This window comes from Solanum lycopersicum, chromosome 12 (assembly GCF_036512215.1).
Source record: "Solanum lycopersicum chromosome 12, SLM_r2.1".
Lineage (NCBI taxonomy): Eukaryota > Viridiplantae > Streptophyta > Magnoliopsida > Solanales > Solanaceae > Solanum > Solanum lycopersicum.
Genome location: NC_090811.1, coordinates 2,700,725 through 2,717,497, shown reverse-complemented (window position 1 = coordinate 2,717,497; position 16,773 = coordinate 2,700,725). Strand labels below are relative to the sequence as shown.

The 16,773-nt window shown below is 32.9% G+C and overlaps 2 protein-coding genes across 2 annotated transcripts; both read right to left on the bottom strand.

Annotated features, from left to right (window-relative positions):
- Positions 1-1,418: 1,418 nt before the first annotated feature.
- LOC101266801 (U-box domain-containing protein 34) lies at positions 1,419-7,110 on the bottom strand. Its single transcript, XM_004252019.5, has 9 exons — positions 6,868-7,110; positions 5,868-5,989; positions 5,653-5,768; positions 5,088-5,209; positions 4,729-4,967; positions 4,468-4,569; positions 3,783-4,211; positions 2,434-3,180; positions 1,419-2,327 (listed from the first exon to the last, which is right to left on the bottom strand). Exons 1-9 carry the CDS (start codon positions 7,067-7,069, stop codon positions 2,124-2,126), a joined length of 2,283 nt encoding a protein of 760 aa, XP_004252067.1. The 5' UTR covers positions 7,070-7,110; the 3' UTR covers positions 1,419-2,123.
- A 974-nt stretch (positions 7,111-8,084) lies between these two features.
- Positions 8,085-13,480, bottom strand: CRTL-E-1 (lycopene epsilon-cyclase). Its single transcript, NM_001247408.2, has 11 exons — positions 12,972-13,480; positions 11,894-12,065; positions 11,042-11,177; positions 10,819-10,929; positions 10,637-10,739; positions 10,177-10,320; positions 9,973-10,080; positions 9,790-9,886; positions 9,440-9,565; positions 9,094-9,226; positions 8,085-8,469 (listed from the first exon to the last, which is right to left on the bottom strand). The coding sequence occupies exons 1-11, from the start codon at positions 13,257-13,259 to the stop codon at positions 8,304-8,306; spliced, it is 1,584 nt and encodes a 527-aa protein (NP_001234337.2). The 5' UTR covers positions 13,260-13,480; the 3' UTR covers positions 8,085-8,303.
- Positions 13,481-16,773: the final 3,293 nt, after the last annotated feature.

Here is a 16,773-nt window from a genome sequence, read left to right as displayed (position 1 = left end):
AAAATCATATTATACACATATCTTTGAGGGACTAAAATGCTAATTTTAAGTGAAGGCTTTAATATTAAAAGCTTAATACGCGGTTGGGAAGAATAAAAAGCGATAGAAGACCACGTTTCGAAAATAGGAAAATGGATTAAGTTAAGCAAACTTGATAATACATATGGAAAATTATTAACACTATGAAATTTTTTGTAAAATAAATAGAAAATTTAATTTAAAAAATACTCTATATTTTATGTATTTGGATAAATATTTTGATTAAAATTAAAAAAGGAAAATTGAAATCAAAGTTAAAATAATGTTTAATACGAAGGAAACTATTTTCTTGAGGAACAAGTGAGTTTTTGATTTATTTTTTTAATTTATTAGTAAAAGGTAAAAAGATAATATTATATTTTTCTATGGGTCATTTATTTTGAATTCAAGTTATGACGGGATTAATCATGATGAGATTAGTTATGATGAGAATATTTTTTATTGAGTGTCTTGTTGTATTCAAAATAATTACTTTTACGAACAATTTATTTGTTTACAAAAATGCCCTCGTAAGTGTAAAAAGTGATGTAACAAAAGGGCTGAAAGTTATATTTTTGTCATTTTACTTATTTTATCCCGATATTACTATACCATCCAATGGGAGGGATAACTTCTGGTCCGCCCTCTCTTTCACAGCCTAGGAGTACACATCGATGATCCCGGTACTAATTATTAATCCCAGGATAACTACCAAACAACAAATAATGTGGTACTATAATTTACCCATGACTATTTAATATTATCCTTCACACCAAACGACCCCTTAATGTATAGTAAATAATATTTGTACATTTTTCCAAACTATTTGTGTTAGATTTGTAAGAGGTGTGAATAGGAAATGAATAGATATTTTCCTGAAAAGACAGCCGGAGAAAGGATGTAATTTGAATAAAACCTTTTCACCGTGAATAAGTTTTGACTTTTCTAATAAAGGATGTAATTTGAATAACACATTTTCACCGTGAATAAGTTATGACTTTTCTGATAAGACATAATCACAACATTCACACTACAAATACTTGTCCATTTCCTCATATTGAGAGAGTGTAATTTTAACCCCTTTTCACTTCGGATAGATCGTGACTTTTCTGATAAAGCACAATAACACATGTTCACGCTAAGTTTTATTGGCTATATAAATACACGTTCATTTCCTCATATTTTTAACTACGAAACATCTAAAATACTCTCTTCTACGTACTACTTACTGCATTAAGCAATAAGTTTTAAGTGCGATTTGACTGGTCTTTTGAGTTTATTGAACATTGGCATTTGAATTACCGCTATATATTTGATGGTAATCTGCCTTACGAGTGAATGTTTTCGATAGACCTTTGGCTTAAGGAAAAACAATTCAAAGCTGTTCGGAAGAAGAAATGAAAGAAGTGAAAGAAGTCATGGCAAAATATTATAAAGAGCATGACAAAGCAATCTAAAAAAAAGGAGCACAAACTACAACGAAATACTAGAATCATCGAAGTGCAATAAACAACAAATAGTAACAGAAATCGAAAGACATAAACTCCAACTAACTAGTAACGAGAAACGAGTCAATTCTCTACTATCTACTAACCTTCTATCATAATCTATTTCCTCCTATCTAAGGTCATGTCCACAGTAAACTGAAATTGTGTCATGTCATATCAAATCATCTCTAGGCAATACTTCAAACTCCTACCAGAAGAATCATGAATCAGAATGTATGGTCTCACTCTCAGAATTATGTTAAATTTTGCACATATTTTCTACTGGTTTCCTACAATCAGGAGCTTTACAATACTTCAAAAGATTTACAGTTGCTAATGCACACTCGGTAATAATGTATATATGCAAACATAATACTTGACGACTTTGTTCTGAAGTCACTTGTGTATACAACAGTCCTATTACTTTTCCTTCTTTTCTTGGTTTCTCTAGTTATTGTTTTGGCTTGATATCATCATGAACGTTTTGACCCTTTGCACCGGAAGTACAGTGGAGGTATGGTTGAAGATGATGTTATGCAGCATTCAAACCAGTCCACAAGTGAATGAATTAGAAATAAGTAAATGAGAGACTCTACCTTGAACTATCCACAGCAATCACTAGTTTTTCTCTATCTGAATGTTGTTGAATGTTGATCTCCACTCTTGTATAGCAAGTCGCAATGTGTGGTTTGGCGTGACTAGCTTGTGCTGTAGTCTCTGTTTTGTCATGGGTGATACACTGTATCTGTCAAACCATAACTTTATTGCTCTATGCTCATACGTATAGCCATCAGCTGCTATCTGTGGATCTTCCATTACTTCCTGTAATGATGTTGCATGATAACAAGAGCAGAAAGCAGAATGAGATGCATGCACAAAAATAACACTAGTAATGACTAGGTCATCCTCTGGAATTTCCAGTTCTCACCTGAAGGATCGGGCATAAGTACTGAATAGGTGCGTGTATAAGGTTCTTCTCTTCATTGCTATGCATGTCAGCATATCCAGCAAGTCTTTTCAGAAGTGGAAGAACTTCAGTATCGAGGTCAGGTCTCTCTCGGCATCTAAGCATGCAGCATTTTAGCGCCATCCTACCTAGCTCCTCTACTTCAATCAACGGCCAATCAGGAACTGACTTATCAAGTATATCCACTAATGAATTACAATTTATAGCATTCTCAAATTTCATTATAAGGCCATTAGGACGACGAGCAGTTAGTAATTGAAGTATTATTATTCCAAAAGCATACAGATCAGATTTTGGTCTGAGTGTGCCAGTTCTTTGATACTCTGGATCCATGTAACCAAGGGTGCCAGCAAGAACAGAGTTCCTGTATTCTGTAACATTTTCTGGTACAACATCTGATATAATCTTTGCTAGACCTACATCTCCTATTTTGCTCACAAAATTTTTGTCCAACAATATATTTCCTGGTTTCAGATCTCGATGAATAACAGGCTCAGGCTTTGAGTTGTGTAGGAATGCAAGAGCACATGCCACTTCAAAAAGTATCCTGAATCGAGAAAACCAAGGTAATGGTTTGCTGTTCCGTTCCAATATGTAATCTTCCAGGTTTCCATTCTCCATATACTCATAAGCAAGGCAACCATTTTCAGGACAGGCTCCAAGCAGTAAAACAATGTGTGGGTGATGTAACTGGCTAAGAACCTCCACCTACAAATGATTACTACTATATCAACAGAAATTGAGGATATCTGCTATAAAAGACTACAATTAGATCTGGGACAAACTATATCTGGTAAACGATCCATGAATTCCTGACACAAATAATTGTGCATAAGAGCTAATGCATGATGTATGAGGAGCGCTTTTGAGGAAAAAAGGACAAGGCATGTAAGGTGTGAAGTTGGAAGTCTTGTTATGTGTTAACAATGATACTGCAAAACTGTTTGAAATTATAAACTACTGCATAAGTGTTTGAAACTATAAACTACAGCACCTAGGAATACAATAGGGGATGGTTCTTCTCTTATTAATTGATATGGTGAACTCCATCCCCCTACCAAAGAGTCAATAGTGGCCCTTTTGTCACTTTGCTCCCTGGTGACTCGAACCTCAAAACTCTTGCTTGAGAAGGTCGAGGGGTCTTTCCACTACACTATGCGTAACATTTCTTTTTTTTTTTTTGATAAGATAAGTGGTATTAATAACAGCATCAAGAAGATGGACTATGCGTAACTTTTCTGTAAAAGGAGGCATGTCTAAAATTGCATATCTTGAAATGAAAGAGAAAACATCAAATCTTGAAGAAACACCTCTTTTAGAAATTCCTCTTTCTTTTCTGATGCATCAGAATGAAGAACTTTGATGGCAACAGGGGTGTGATCAAGATCGCCTTTGTAAACTTTCCCGTATGCTCCTTCACCAATCATCTTAGACTCGGAAAAGTAGTCAGTTGCAACCTCAATCTCTCGTCTAGTAAACCTTCTATATCTGCCATCAGATGATAATAGTGCATCAACTATTCTCTTTTTCTCCAAGGACTGCTGAAGAGCCTTCAACTCTGCTATCTGCCTCTCATAGACCTCTTTGGAAAGCAATTTTCTTGCTATCTCAACCTCCTTCTCAGCTTCCATGTGCTTCCCCTTCTCTTCAGCAGCAATTTTCCTTAGATTTTCTTCTCTTTTCTTGGCAGCATTCACTTTTCCAGACTCTTCAAGGTATTGCGAAGAAAATAACTGGACCTGAAAGACAGTGTGCAAGGTAATGTCAGATCTTGCTTGTAGAAGTGGACAGACTCATGATGGGGGGCATCAGTGTCTTGCCTACTGGAGCTACCATATCTCACCAACATTGTAAAGCTATTAACACTGACATGGAACTAAGATAGATTATTGAGATCCTGATTCTAATCAGTAGCATATATTTGTTGTTTCCAGTATGTAAGACGGGAACTTCATGATTACCATATGATTTGAGGTAAAGTCACAAGAGCTTTACCTTGTTCCGGGCATGGGTCAGGTCCTCACATGCTTGATTGTATATTGCTAAAGTATCCTGTAATTCTAGGCGCAACCTCTCCACTTCATCCTGAATGTCTAACTGCGGATAAACAGAAAAAGTACCACATCAACATCAACATATATATAGATTTAATTTTACTAACATATTATACTTTCAAATGACATTTTTTAAATATAAGCAAATAGAAGTTTTACGAAGAACTTGAAGAAATACATAAGAGAATAGTTATCAGGTTACCTGCTCTGAGTAAGTGGAAGAATGACATCCCTTGACTGCCTCCAGACCTGTGGTCACATCTTCCAGATTTCGGTTACTTCTGTGTTGAGGACTGACATAACTAGAAGAGTTCCCATGGATAAATTCTAGAGAATTTAGATGTCTAGTTGCAACAGACGATGATCTGTTATGGTAAACACTTCCTGCGGAGACGGAAGATGCACTGGATTGTTGTTTATTGATTGTACGAAGGTCACGCTCTGTATAACAGTATACAAACACTTATTAGAAGTCAGAAACTGCTATTCCTGATCGGCAGAAGAAAGAGAACTTCAGAAAGTAAGATAAACTATTGTGATACCAAAAGATTTTCAATTTACCAGCAGCCAACAAGGGATTTAACGAATTTGTCATAAGCTTATTTGAGGACACCACATAAACATCACAACAATCTGGAGCATGCTTGAGGATAATTGATGGCACGCTTGATCCCTTCAGCTTCCTAGTAAAAGTTGATCTAAGGTTTAGCACAACTAGCGACTGGAAATCAGAAAACCCCCACCAAATCATGGAAAAATTACTTTTTTCTAACAAAAATTTCATCAAAAAAGTTCAAGTTGCAGCCAGAGATTATAGAACCTGGTATCCTCAAAAGAAAACATGATTCCTAAATGGACATTAAGAACAAATATACAACTTTCTTTCAACCCAGTGCACTAAAGCTCCAGCTATGTGCGGGGTCCAGGGAGGGCCGGACCACAAGGGTCTATTGCACCCAACCTTACCCTGCACTTTTGCAAGAGGCTGTTACCACAGATTGAACCCCTGACCTCCTGGTCAGATGGCAGCAACTTCACCGATTACGCCAAGGCTCCCCTTCTAAATCAACAAATATAATGAGATAATACTGACAAACCAAAATCCGAGTCATCTTGACCCACATACCTGGCAAAGTAACTGGGGGAGAAAGAGCCCAAGACTAAACTTTTAATCCCAGAATCATTTACATATTTGAGGAGCACTGTTGCAGGATTATTCCCTTCCAGCACCAAAGTCTCAACCTACAGGAAGTTCAGACATAAATACACTTGAAACTTTAACTTACTTCAACAAACCAAAACACAAAGAAGGAGAAATTTTTTATTTGAGGAAGATCTTACATTTTTCCTTTTGCATAAAATCTTAAATGGGATAAAGATTTCTTCACATTTAGCCCTCTTATCACCCGTATATAGTTTCACCACATTAGCCTCAAGCCCATCAATAGGAATATACTCTCCTGCTACAATATTGATCAGACATAGACATCATTAACGAACAGACGAAACAAAAAAAAATAGGAACTAACATTCAAACTAAAAACTAGTATTGGGAAAGAGGAGTTCAGCCTCAACTACCTCACACAAATCCAATCAACCAGCTCACTTTCATGAAAAAGCAAAGCAATTCAAAGGTAATATATTTCTCCATGAACAATTAAGAGGCACAATATTTTTTCTAATTTCCTTCCCATAACCTCAATCCACAATTAGTTGGATCTGCAATATGAATCTTATATCCATTCCGCTCTTTTCAGAGCGATGGTGATAAATAATTTGGTTTGATTTTAAGGAAATTAGGAGTTCTATTTACCCGTTTAGACTTTCTTTTTTTAGGGTTGCTTTTTTCAAGAACCTCTGTTGTTAAAAATTGTGTTAATTTTTCACTCCAAACTTTTTTCGATAACCATGATGTATGGGTGAGCTTATGCGCACCTCGACTACCATCCCCTACCACACCGGCAACAGGTATTAGATAACTTTCTCTGAAATCACCTAGGAATATATCTGAACCTACTTCATTGACCACTTGGCCACATGCAGTCACTACTTCTACTAGCATTAGTATGTGTTCGTTAACGAATTCCAGGATAACAAGAAATCAAAATTAAGCATTTTCCTCTTCATTTCTCAATGAATAACATGATTTTGACCCATCATTGTACAATTTTGGAGCTGATTTTTCACTCAAAACTTAGGAAAAAAAGCTTTTTAAAAATTTCTCTTCATGAATATTTTAAAACATTTTATCAAAGTGAAATGCATGTACATGTTTCTCAGAATACACTATAACACTTAACATATAATTTTCAAAATAAAAGCATTATGCAAGAGATTTTACATGGAGTTGGAATCGTAGTGATTGTAGGCATAACATGAACTAAAACAAATCGATTCGCTTTAGGCAACAGTTTCTCTACAGCCCACTTCACCGCACGTTGACTCCCGTTCCCTTCAACACTCTTAACAGCTACCGCCACCGTAACATTCACCGGCGCCGGCGCCGGAGAAGCACCAGCATCTCCGTCAACCTTCACTTTCATTTTTTTTCCGAAACAGAGAAGAGTGAGAAGAAAAATAATTTTTGAAGACTTTAGGGGTCAATTTTCAGTTATTTAAAAGTTTGAAATTTGGGCCATAGAAGACCGGGTCGGCCCAAAAGACGTGCAATGGTCGGTTAGATGATTCTGGGCCCACTTGGACTATTTGGATTATTTGGAATTTTTCCTCTATCTTTTAATTATTTTTATAAAATCATTTCATTGTCAACCAATTAAAAAAAGGATATTTTTAGTACATCAACTAAAAAAAGAAAAAAAAAACTCCTGGCTACTAATCGAGTTAAAGGTCTTTTGAAAACAGTTTCTCTATCTTTTTGAGGTAAGAGTAAGGTCCACGTATACTCTTGTTCATACCAGATCCTTATTATGAAATCTCACTGAATATGTTGTTGTTATTGTATTAGACACTTCATGTATATATACTGAGTGAGAACAAGCTACAGAGTAATTATATTGATCGTGAAAATTTTGTAAAAATAATAATAAAAATTGATTTTTATTTTTATTTTCTACTAGTTTAATTAGAGTTGATCTTAAAAATAATTTTTTAATTTTCAACTGTCCAAATATAAAATATGAACTCACAAATTAAGCATATAAAAGTGAAATATCGTCTTTCCCTTTATATTTCTCATCATTAACTTTGAAACCAATCTCATGGTTTAGGAAATGAATAATCCTCAAAGGAAAATGAAGGAAAAGATTATCATATATATTGTATATATACAAAATAACATTGCTAAATTAATATAATTTGTGAGAAGACATGATAAATGCTTCTTTTAAATTGTTTAAATAAACTACTTTTTTCTAAAATAAACAAAAGAATGTTTCAAACTTGAACAGCTCAGAGTCATGCACTACTAATAAACTTCTATATACACTAGCAAATTATCTAAAAGAAAATTACAGATATAAACAATTCATAATTAGTGAAAACAAAAAATTAAAGTAGGTAATTCATGACAAATTAAAAAAAAAAAAAAAACTAGCAATATTGTAAAATTTATATATATTGGCAATGTATATAGATTGGATCAATACATGATCTAGGACAAAAAAAGAAGCAGATACAAAAACTGAAACTATGCAACTTATTCAAGCATATTAAGCTAGTGAAAATGTTATATACAATGCCTCGAGAGACCGCGATTTCTGTTATGAATCTGAAGTAATGAGGCCTCTGATTCAACAATTATTGTAGGAGGAGTTTACTCTAAAATGTAAGATAAGTTCTTATCAATGTTGCACCAGTAGGATCAGATAAAAGATGTCTGATCAAGCCTTTTCTCATGTCATTTGGTGCAATAATAAACATGTAGAAGGCAAATAACATGAGGTCTGCTGAAGAAAGACTTGAACCAAGAAATCCCTGCCACATCCTGAACGAAAAACACTTTCTCGTTACTGAAAGATGTAACTTATATACACTGACAGTATACGCTATCAACGTACTTTTACATGTTGTAGGATGTGAATTACCTTCCTTATTTTCTATGTTACTAATCTTAACTTATTATGAACGATTACATGTTAGTACTGAAATTCTCATTGTTCAAAACGAAAGTGTCTTGTGTATTCAAAAAGGATTTAGCTTATATACACTGACAGTATTGTAACATGTTATAGGAGGTTACCTTCCTTATTTTCTATGTTACCGATCCAACTTATTATGAATGGTTACATGTAATTATCTTTCAAGTGACGTGATTTCTCATTAGAACTGAAAGTACAATATTGTCACTATTCAAAACAAAAGTGTCTTATGTATTCAAAAAGGATTTAACTTATATATACTGTCTGTCTAACGAACTTTTACACTATCAAAGTACTTCAACATGTTGTAAGATGTTGCCTGCCTCAGTTTCAATGTTACTGATTCCACTTTATGAACGGTTACATGTAGTTATCTTTCATCTGATCTAATTTGTGTAGAAGTTATTAGTGTATAGAATTTAAACTCGTTAACAAAAATAATGAGATGAAGGAGAAAGATCAAGCCATACCATTTTGGCACACGGAAGAATGCGCGGAAAAATGACCTTATCCCCTCAATATCCAGCTGCAATATCAGAGCCAGTCCAAATAGGAAAAACGATCTTTGTCGTTTTCGTTCTTGTGGCCAAAGAGTGTTCCAAGCTGATAAAAGATGAACACTTGCTTAGTTCAGAAGGGTCAGAATCTATGTTGCTTGGATTCTCCACAAATGTCGTCAAATGTGTTGGATTCACCAAAAATGCACTACTTTTGGAGGATCCAACACGCGTCCAGTGGCATTTTTGAAGAGTCTGAGCAACATAGGTTGAAATGACATCAATGAAATCCAGAACAGCAGAAATGTATCTCATGTACCTTGAGTTGATATACTCGGGATACTTGAACTGGTAAGCATGTTCTTGCTATAATGTTGTCGTAATATATTTGCAAGTACAGAGGCGCATTTTGGAGCTTCAGAAAGTGATCTGACGACTGAATAACCTGTTTATGCAGTACAAGTTTCAGAAATCAGCATATAAAGAACACCATATTAGGGTCATGGGTTCAAGCTGTGAAATTAGCCTCTTGCAAAAATGCAGGGTAAGGTTGCGTACAGTAGACCCCTGTGGTCCAATCCTTCCCCAGACCCCGCACATAGCAAGAGCTTAATGTACCGGGCTGCGCTTTTTTTACATTAAGAGTAATGTATTTTCTTCTCGTATTACCTGTGGCTGGATGAACCATGCTAGCAGCAGCACCAAATGCAAGTGTTTTTTGTTCTGTATTTGGCAAAGATCCACCAACCGGTATGTAAGACCATTCCTGCATAAAAATTTCACTAACGTCATGGTTGTCGTTCTCTAGACTAAAAACAAAAATTGCACATAACGAAAGGTGGATTGGATTACCTCCTCGTAAATTTCTTTAATTCTTACACCAAGGGTGTTCAATCGTAGCATCAGTTTTTTCTTTAACAGATCGAATGGCATTGCATCTTTTGAAGCCAAACAAGTTTCCTGCAGACAGATACAGATATAAGTCCCACATAGCCAATTGTAGTAATGTGTGGAGCATAATAACAAAAACTAGTTGGCATAATATCAGAAACTAGCCTCGAAAAAGACTCGTGTTGGAGACATGGGCATGGCATAAAGAAATGTTGGATATTTAGCTTCTAAAGATTGAGCGTCGTGTCTGACATAATCTCTATAATCCATGAAAACCATCAGGCTCGGGTCAAATGGATTGTTATCAACCTGAAATTCGGAAAACAACAAACAACCATACGATTACAAAACCAACGGAGCTTATATGTCACAATATGGCAGTTGGCTTTTTATCAGATGAATAGGAAGTCCGATTCTAAGTTAACAATAGAAACACAATAGCCAAATTGAATGCATATACCCTAGACGAGCACCAACCTATTAAATAAAGTAACGATAGACCAAGAAAAGGAAAAATGAGACAATTTGCTCACATAAACTTATCAAGTTTAAAGTCTTTCAGGTGCACAACATGCAAAAACTTTCAGAATTACTCTTATGTCTATGTTAGATGATTTTTCTCTACCTCAACTTCCACTCCATAAGCTGTTTGAACAGAAACTCTAGGACCTCCCAACTCATACTGCAAGAATTTCCCCGAGGCTGCCCCCGATGCAACAGTCACAAACCTGTTATCGTAAGTTAGAAGTTTCAAAATGAGAAGAAGTCAAATTTCAAGTCTAAAAAGTGACAAAACAAAAGCTATACCTGCAGGGAATCACAACATCACCCTCGCACTCTACAAGACTCTGGCCATTTGTGGCCTCAACAATCCTATCCACTTTCGAGTTTAGATACAAAACACCTGCCTCCACACACCTAGGAAGATTAATGTGAATTACACCTTTAAGGAAACTAAAATGATGAAACATATTGTAAAGAATAAATTAACGATTCGTATGACCTAAGGAACAAGTTAAGTAAATTTTACCTTTTGAGTAACTCCTCGTGCAGAAAATGGCGACTAACTCTTCCATAGGCACGGCCAATAAGAATAGGTTCATCATCATCAAGATATACAATGGTATCCCGCCAAACATGTTCAATGCAGGCTTGAAGACCAAGATCTGAAAAAAGAAGATATAAACATCATTTGAAAGACTAATCGAGCATCAGAAACCTCAAAACAAATAATGACAGACCCTGTGTTCATGCATGTAACTAAAATAAAGTGAATCTTCTGCTATCATCATCTTAATTTTATCAATTTTCACTAAGCCAAGGTAAGTTATTTCCCGATATCACCAAGTCTCCTATCGTTGGACCATTGATATCCCGTGACTTGTTTTTGAGACACTTTTGTAACTTTCTGTTATTCCTTATGGTCACCTTTGTTCAGATTATTTTGCATTCTTGATCCGTTTAATCATTTGGTTCTTGAAGAGAAATATGATAAGGTTTTGGACTCTTTGAACTACTAAAATAAACCACATATTCGAATGTCCCCTTGCATACGCACTTCTAGTGATTACCATCATACTTTGTATTCTAAGACCCTTCTTAATATTTACTCTTAATGAAAGTTAAACGCGAGGATCTAATCATTTTAAATTAGATTAAGATAAAGGATCATAGTATGTCTGAGAAATTAACAATTACTAGGAATCTCAAGTAGACGTATTGCTAAAAGGAGAATGTAAGTCCAATGTGCTTCAAGAAATCTTTTAGTAATAAGCCTACATGCAGAAGTCTGACTAAAGTCCGGAAAATAAGATGTCCTGTTTCATGAAAGGATATGTAGACACGAAAAGACTCTTCATGAAAATAAAATAAAGATTACAACCTTTGAACTCGTCCTCCCATACACCATAGTTGTTTGTGAAAGGAAGATCAGGCCCAACGAGCCCCACGTTCAACCCCAATTTAGCTGACTCCGCGGCAAGAGCAAGACCAGCAGGACCACAGCCGATTACCACTAAATCCAGTACGGTTTGTCCAGCAGATATTTGTCGTAACTGCAAGCTGAGATAGTATGATGAACAAAGCAATATAGTATGCTACAGTACAACAACATACTCAGTGTAATCCCACAAGTGTGGTCCGAGGAGGGTGGTATGTACGCAAACCTTACCCCTATCTTTGTAAGGTATAGAGGTTTTCTGCGAAAGATCCTTATAGAAAACCGAAGTTTTATATTGGAGAAAAGAGATAGAAAATACAAAAAGAGACACAAGTATCTCCTATCTCCAGAGTAATCTTTTTGCATATAAAAGATTAATTTTCAACATAGCTACATTACTAGATCTATTATTTATATAATAACTAAATATACCTACTTCATAACCAGTTAGGATAAAGACACATAACTTCTAGTAACCATAAGGAACTTCCAAATAACTCCTAAAAATGGAAAGAAACTGATTTATCTTCTCCTATATTTCTCCGCTTCTTCCTCCTTGAATAACTATGGAACACACATGGCTTATCAAACCCTTGGCTCAAAAGGGAAGAATCCGACACGACAACAAAGTAGAAAGATAAAAAACAAATGCAGCAACATATAGCAATACATACTACAACAAAAATAGTTTTTAGCAGCAATAAATATATACATTAACAAAGAGTGCTAAGTTTTTACCGTCATTAGTTAATTAGATCCAGTGTCACTATAGCTTTTAGAGACATTCACAAAGAGTGTTATTTGCCACTAAAAATACATATTTAGCAGCAACTAAGTTATTGCCCGTTAATTAACTAGAGCTAAAGATCATTTTTGGTCTAGTTACACATCAAAGAATAAGAAACTACACAATAACTAAATAATACTACTAAAAGGATAAGAATTCTACTACGTTTAAGGTCATGTCCTCGGTGAACTGAGTCAAACGACTACTATATAACTTCAAATTATTTACAATCACCTCATCAGAAAGCTTAGACTGCTGATCCATATCTTTTTTCTGCTGCATTTGAACAAATACAAGTTGCGAACCACCGGCTTTTATATAATCTTCTTCATCAGCAAAATCTTCTTTATCAACTACACAACTGTCACTACCACTACTGCTATTACATTTTACTTTCATACTGCTCATACGCCAAAAAGATTGCTTTTTTCTTGGCATAACTCTCCTCCCGACCAACGGTTTCAATCTCGGACGCGTAAAAACTGCCATTGCTCCAACATTTTGAGCTCCAACACACTCCATTTTCAAGTATATCCCCTTTTATCTTAGCTTCTTTGCTTCTTTTTTCTTCAAAAATGTTCAAAATCTGAGATCTTTTTCCATTATTTTAGTCAATTGGGTGTTCGAAAACTGAAAAATCTTGAAGAAATTTGCAAGAATTGAAGATTAATTTGATATAGATTTTGGGAATTTTGCTGTTTTTTTTTGGATGGAGGAAAACAGAGAGAATAAGTTATACGGATAGGGAGGAGGGAAGTTTTTTTGCTGATGTGTACAATTTTTATTTCATGAACAGACACGTGGAGGGATCTGATTTGCTGGAGTTATTTCATCTTGACAATAATTCAAGACTTTTTTTTAAAAAAAAATTGTTTTTTTTTCTACACACTATCTTTTTGTATTTGATTCTTTGAAGTTTCACTAGAAAAATAAAAATAAAAAAAGTTGTCAATATTGGCTTGTTTTCAAACATGTGATTAAATATCTTTTACATGTTATCGTATTATTTATTGTTGTTATTATTCTTTTTTTCTTTTATTTGTAGTAAGTTTTTTTATATATTTGATTTGGATATGTTTTTATTCGAATTAAGGGTCTATCAAAAATAGTCAATATTACATTGAAATTGTTATCGTTGTCAGTAACGTAGTCATAGCTATTCCAGGGTGTCCAATTGGACACCTTTCACCAAAAAATTACATTTTATATGTATATATCAAATTCTACATCAAAAAGATTTGTATTTAAAATTGAAAGTGTTGATAAAAGTTCTGTCTTTGGCCTTGTGATAATTAAGTGTTCATCTGAATGAATGAGTTTTGGGTTTGAACCCTAAATAACACAATATTTTTTAAATTTTATTTTACGAGCCACACACCATTATTTTTGGATATTTTTAGTAAAGTTTCTGATTTCGCCATTGATTATTGTTGGTATTGATGTTTCAAGTTCTTCAGTATAATTAAGGAAAAATACACGAGTACCCTCTAGACTATAATCGAAATTTCAAAGATGCATCTTAACTACTAAGGTCATATTACCTTCCTGAACTTATTTTTTTGTAATTTTATGCACCTTTTATCTCACGCGGCACACTCATGACTTTACGCAATTAAGACACGTGAGAAATATTTGAATCTTCGTAAACCAAAAAGATGCACAAAATTATTAAAAAAAAAAAAAACTTCAAAGGGTAATAATATCTTAGTTTAATTAAAATGTATTTCTGAAATTTTATAGTCCAAAAGTTATCAGTGCATTTTTCATATAATTAATTGCAAGCTTTAATTAGAAATTGGAAGAGTTTGGACATGATGAAATTAACAAAAAATAGTAATTGCAGTTAAGTTTGAAATAAAAAATATTTGAAAGTTCAAAATGTGTTTGGACATTGAAAATGTTCAAATTTTGAAGGAAAATTAAAGGATGTTTTCCAACATTTAAATTTTTTATATATAAAAAATATTTTTTAAAATATAAATTACTTTCAAATTTATCAGAATTTTATGTACCGATTCTTAAATGTCTGTTTTGGTAGAATCAATATTCAAATTTATTTGGGTTCCTACTCATTTTAAATTTAATTAATTTTAATTCGACTCGCTTAAAATTGGTTGATTATATAAGGAATGCTTTTTTGTAACATTAAAGGGTCAAAAATATAATTAAAATATCTTAATTTATTATGTGTCATATTTGAGTTCTCACATAAACTATCATCAAATGTTTATCAAAAGTCAAAACATATTTTACATATTCGTTTATTTTTTTCTATATAAAATACCACCATTATTTAAGTAGAAAAAATAAATTGTGCACTATGTGTATATGTTTAAACTCACTAGACGATGATAGAAGCGTACATGATCGGATAGTGATATAGATAAAAAATTTATAAAAGGTATCCAAAATAACGGACAGTGGTGTAGGCAAAAAATTTGTGAAGGAAAATGTAACCATGGGGGATTTGCATTAGTATTAATTTGATTTTTGATTTAAACTTTATTATAATTACCAATATGTATGATTATAATCTTTATTGGATCATTAAGAATTCTAACTTTCAAACATAAAATAAATATATTAAAAGATAAAAACTATAAAAAAGTGTAAGAAATATTTAAAAATTATACCCAAATAAATATTTTTACGTATTAAATAAAATCTTAAAAATTATATATATAATATCGGGTTGATTCTTTTTAGTTGAAACCAAACTTATCCAACTATAGTGGGATGTTTTTTCAAAATCACTAGTCGAATTTTTTTTTTGTTCGACTTGATTTGCCGTTTGGTTCGATTTTTCGATTTGATTTTGTACCCTTATATGATGACTTGAATTTGTAATTTTATGGTTGGAGGTAAAAGGGCAATTACTATCTAAGACCACATTTGTTTTTATTAAAGGGAAAATTAACAAATTAGTCACAATCCCTAACTTAATTAATAAAAACATCTACATTTTAAAATAATTATTTAAAATGTCGAAATGTCAATATTTTATAAAGTGATTTGTATTCAAATTTTATTTCTCAAAAAGTTCAACTCCGAATCAAATTCTATATCCATTATCCATTTACACTTCTTCATATTCATATGTTTTAGTACCATTAAATTTATTTTTCATCTTTCATCAACTTTTCAATTTTCACTATCCCCGTCATTCAGTTTTCTCTTCTTTCTTTTCTTTTATCAAAATTTCATTATTATTCTCTCTCATTGTTGAAGAAGAACTAATTATTAAAGTTTGTAACAATTAGTTCAGATCTATATATTAATCAAAAAATCTCTCAATTGATAAAGACATTTTTAAATTCATCATTTATTTTGTGAGATTTTGTTTTCAAAATCACATTATGTTGAATTTTTGGATTGTATGTATTGAGGATTTTCCGTCATTCTTTTAAAATTCTTATGTGACTTGTTAACGTACTCATAAAATATTTATGTATTTCAGATTTTTAGTATTTAAAATAATTTTTGTCGATCTTTTTTTATTATTTGTTTTTATATTTCAAATTTAGTAGAATCTACATTAACATTTAGGTATTGAGTTGTTTAACAAAAGTATTTGAAAGTTTTGTAATTTGTAGTCAAATTTATTTTTACAAAGTGATAATCTAAATACAAATCTGTGTTTTAATTATTTAAAATTGTGAATGAATACTAAATCAAAGATAAACTAGTTGGTATAAACATATAATGAGCAAAATAAAATACAAAACTATTTGACTGATGCAATTAGGATGAATACATATATAATGAATACATAAATAAATTGTATTTTGTCTATTTATAGTTGAGAATGAATACGAAATCAAAATATAAATACAAAACTTTATGGTATACATTAGGACGAATACGAAATCAAATATAAATACAAACTTTATGGTATTCATTAGGACGAATACAAAATCAAATCTAAATACAAACTATTTCGTATACAAAGTGATATTGGAAATAAGCAAAATAAAATACATATGTAAGATGGATTAATATCTATACCATGAATACATGAGTATTGTATTTTGAATAT

Excerpts from the sequence above, each read along its gene's own strand:
- CRTL-E-1 (NM_001247408.2), bottom strand. The coding sequence starts at position 13,259 with ATGGAGTGTGTTGGAGCTCAAAATGTTGGAGCAATGGCAGTTTTTACG. Across the intron at positions 12,066-12,971 it reads AGTCTAAGCTTTCTGATGAG|TTACGACAAATATCTGCTGG; the intron begins GTGATTGTAAAT and ends CTCAGCTTGCAG. Across the intron at positions 9,887-9,972 it reads TTAAAGAAATTTACGAGGAG|GAATGGTCTTACATACCGGT; the intron begins GTAATCCAATCC and ends ATTTTTATGCAG.
- LOC101266801 (XM_004252019.5), bottom strand. The coding sequence starts at position 7,069 with ATGAAAGTGAAGGTTGACGGAGATGCTGGTGCTTCTCCGGCGCCGGCG. Across the intron at positions 4,968-5,087 it reads AAATCCCTTGTTGGCTGCTG|AGCGTGACCTTCGTACAATC; the intron begins GTAAATTGAAAA and ends ACTGTTATACAG. Across the intron at positions 3,181-3,782 it reads AAGAGGAATTTCTAAAAGAG|GTGGAGGTTCTTAGCCAGTT; the intron begins GTGTTTCTTCAA and ends AATCATTTGTAG.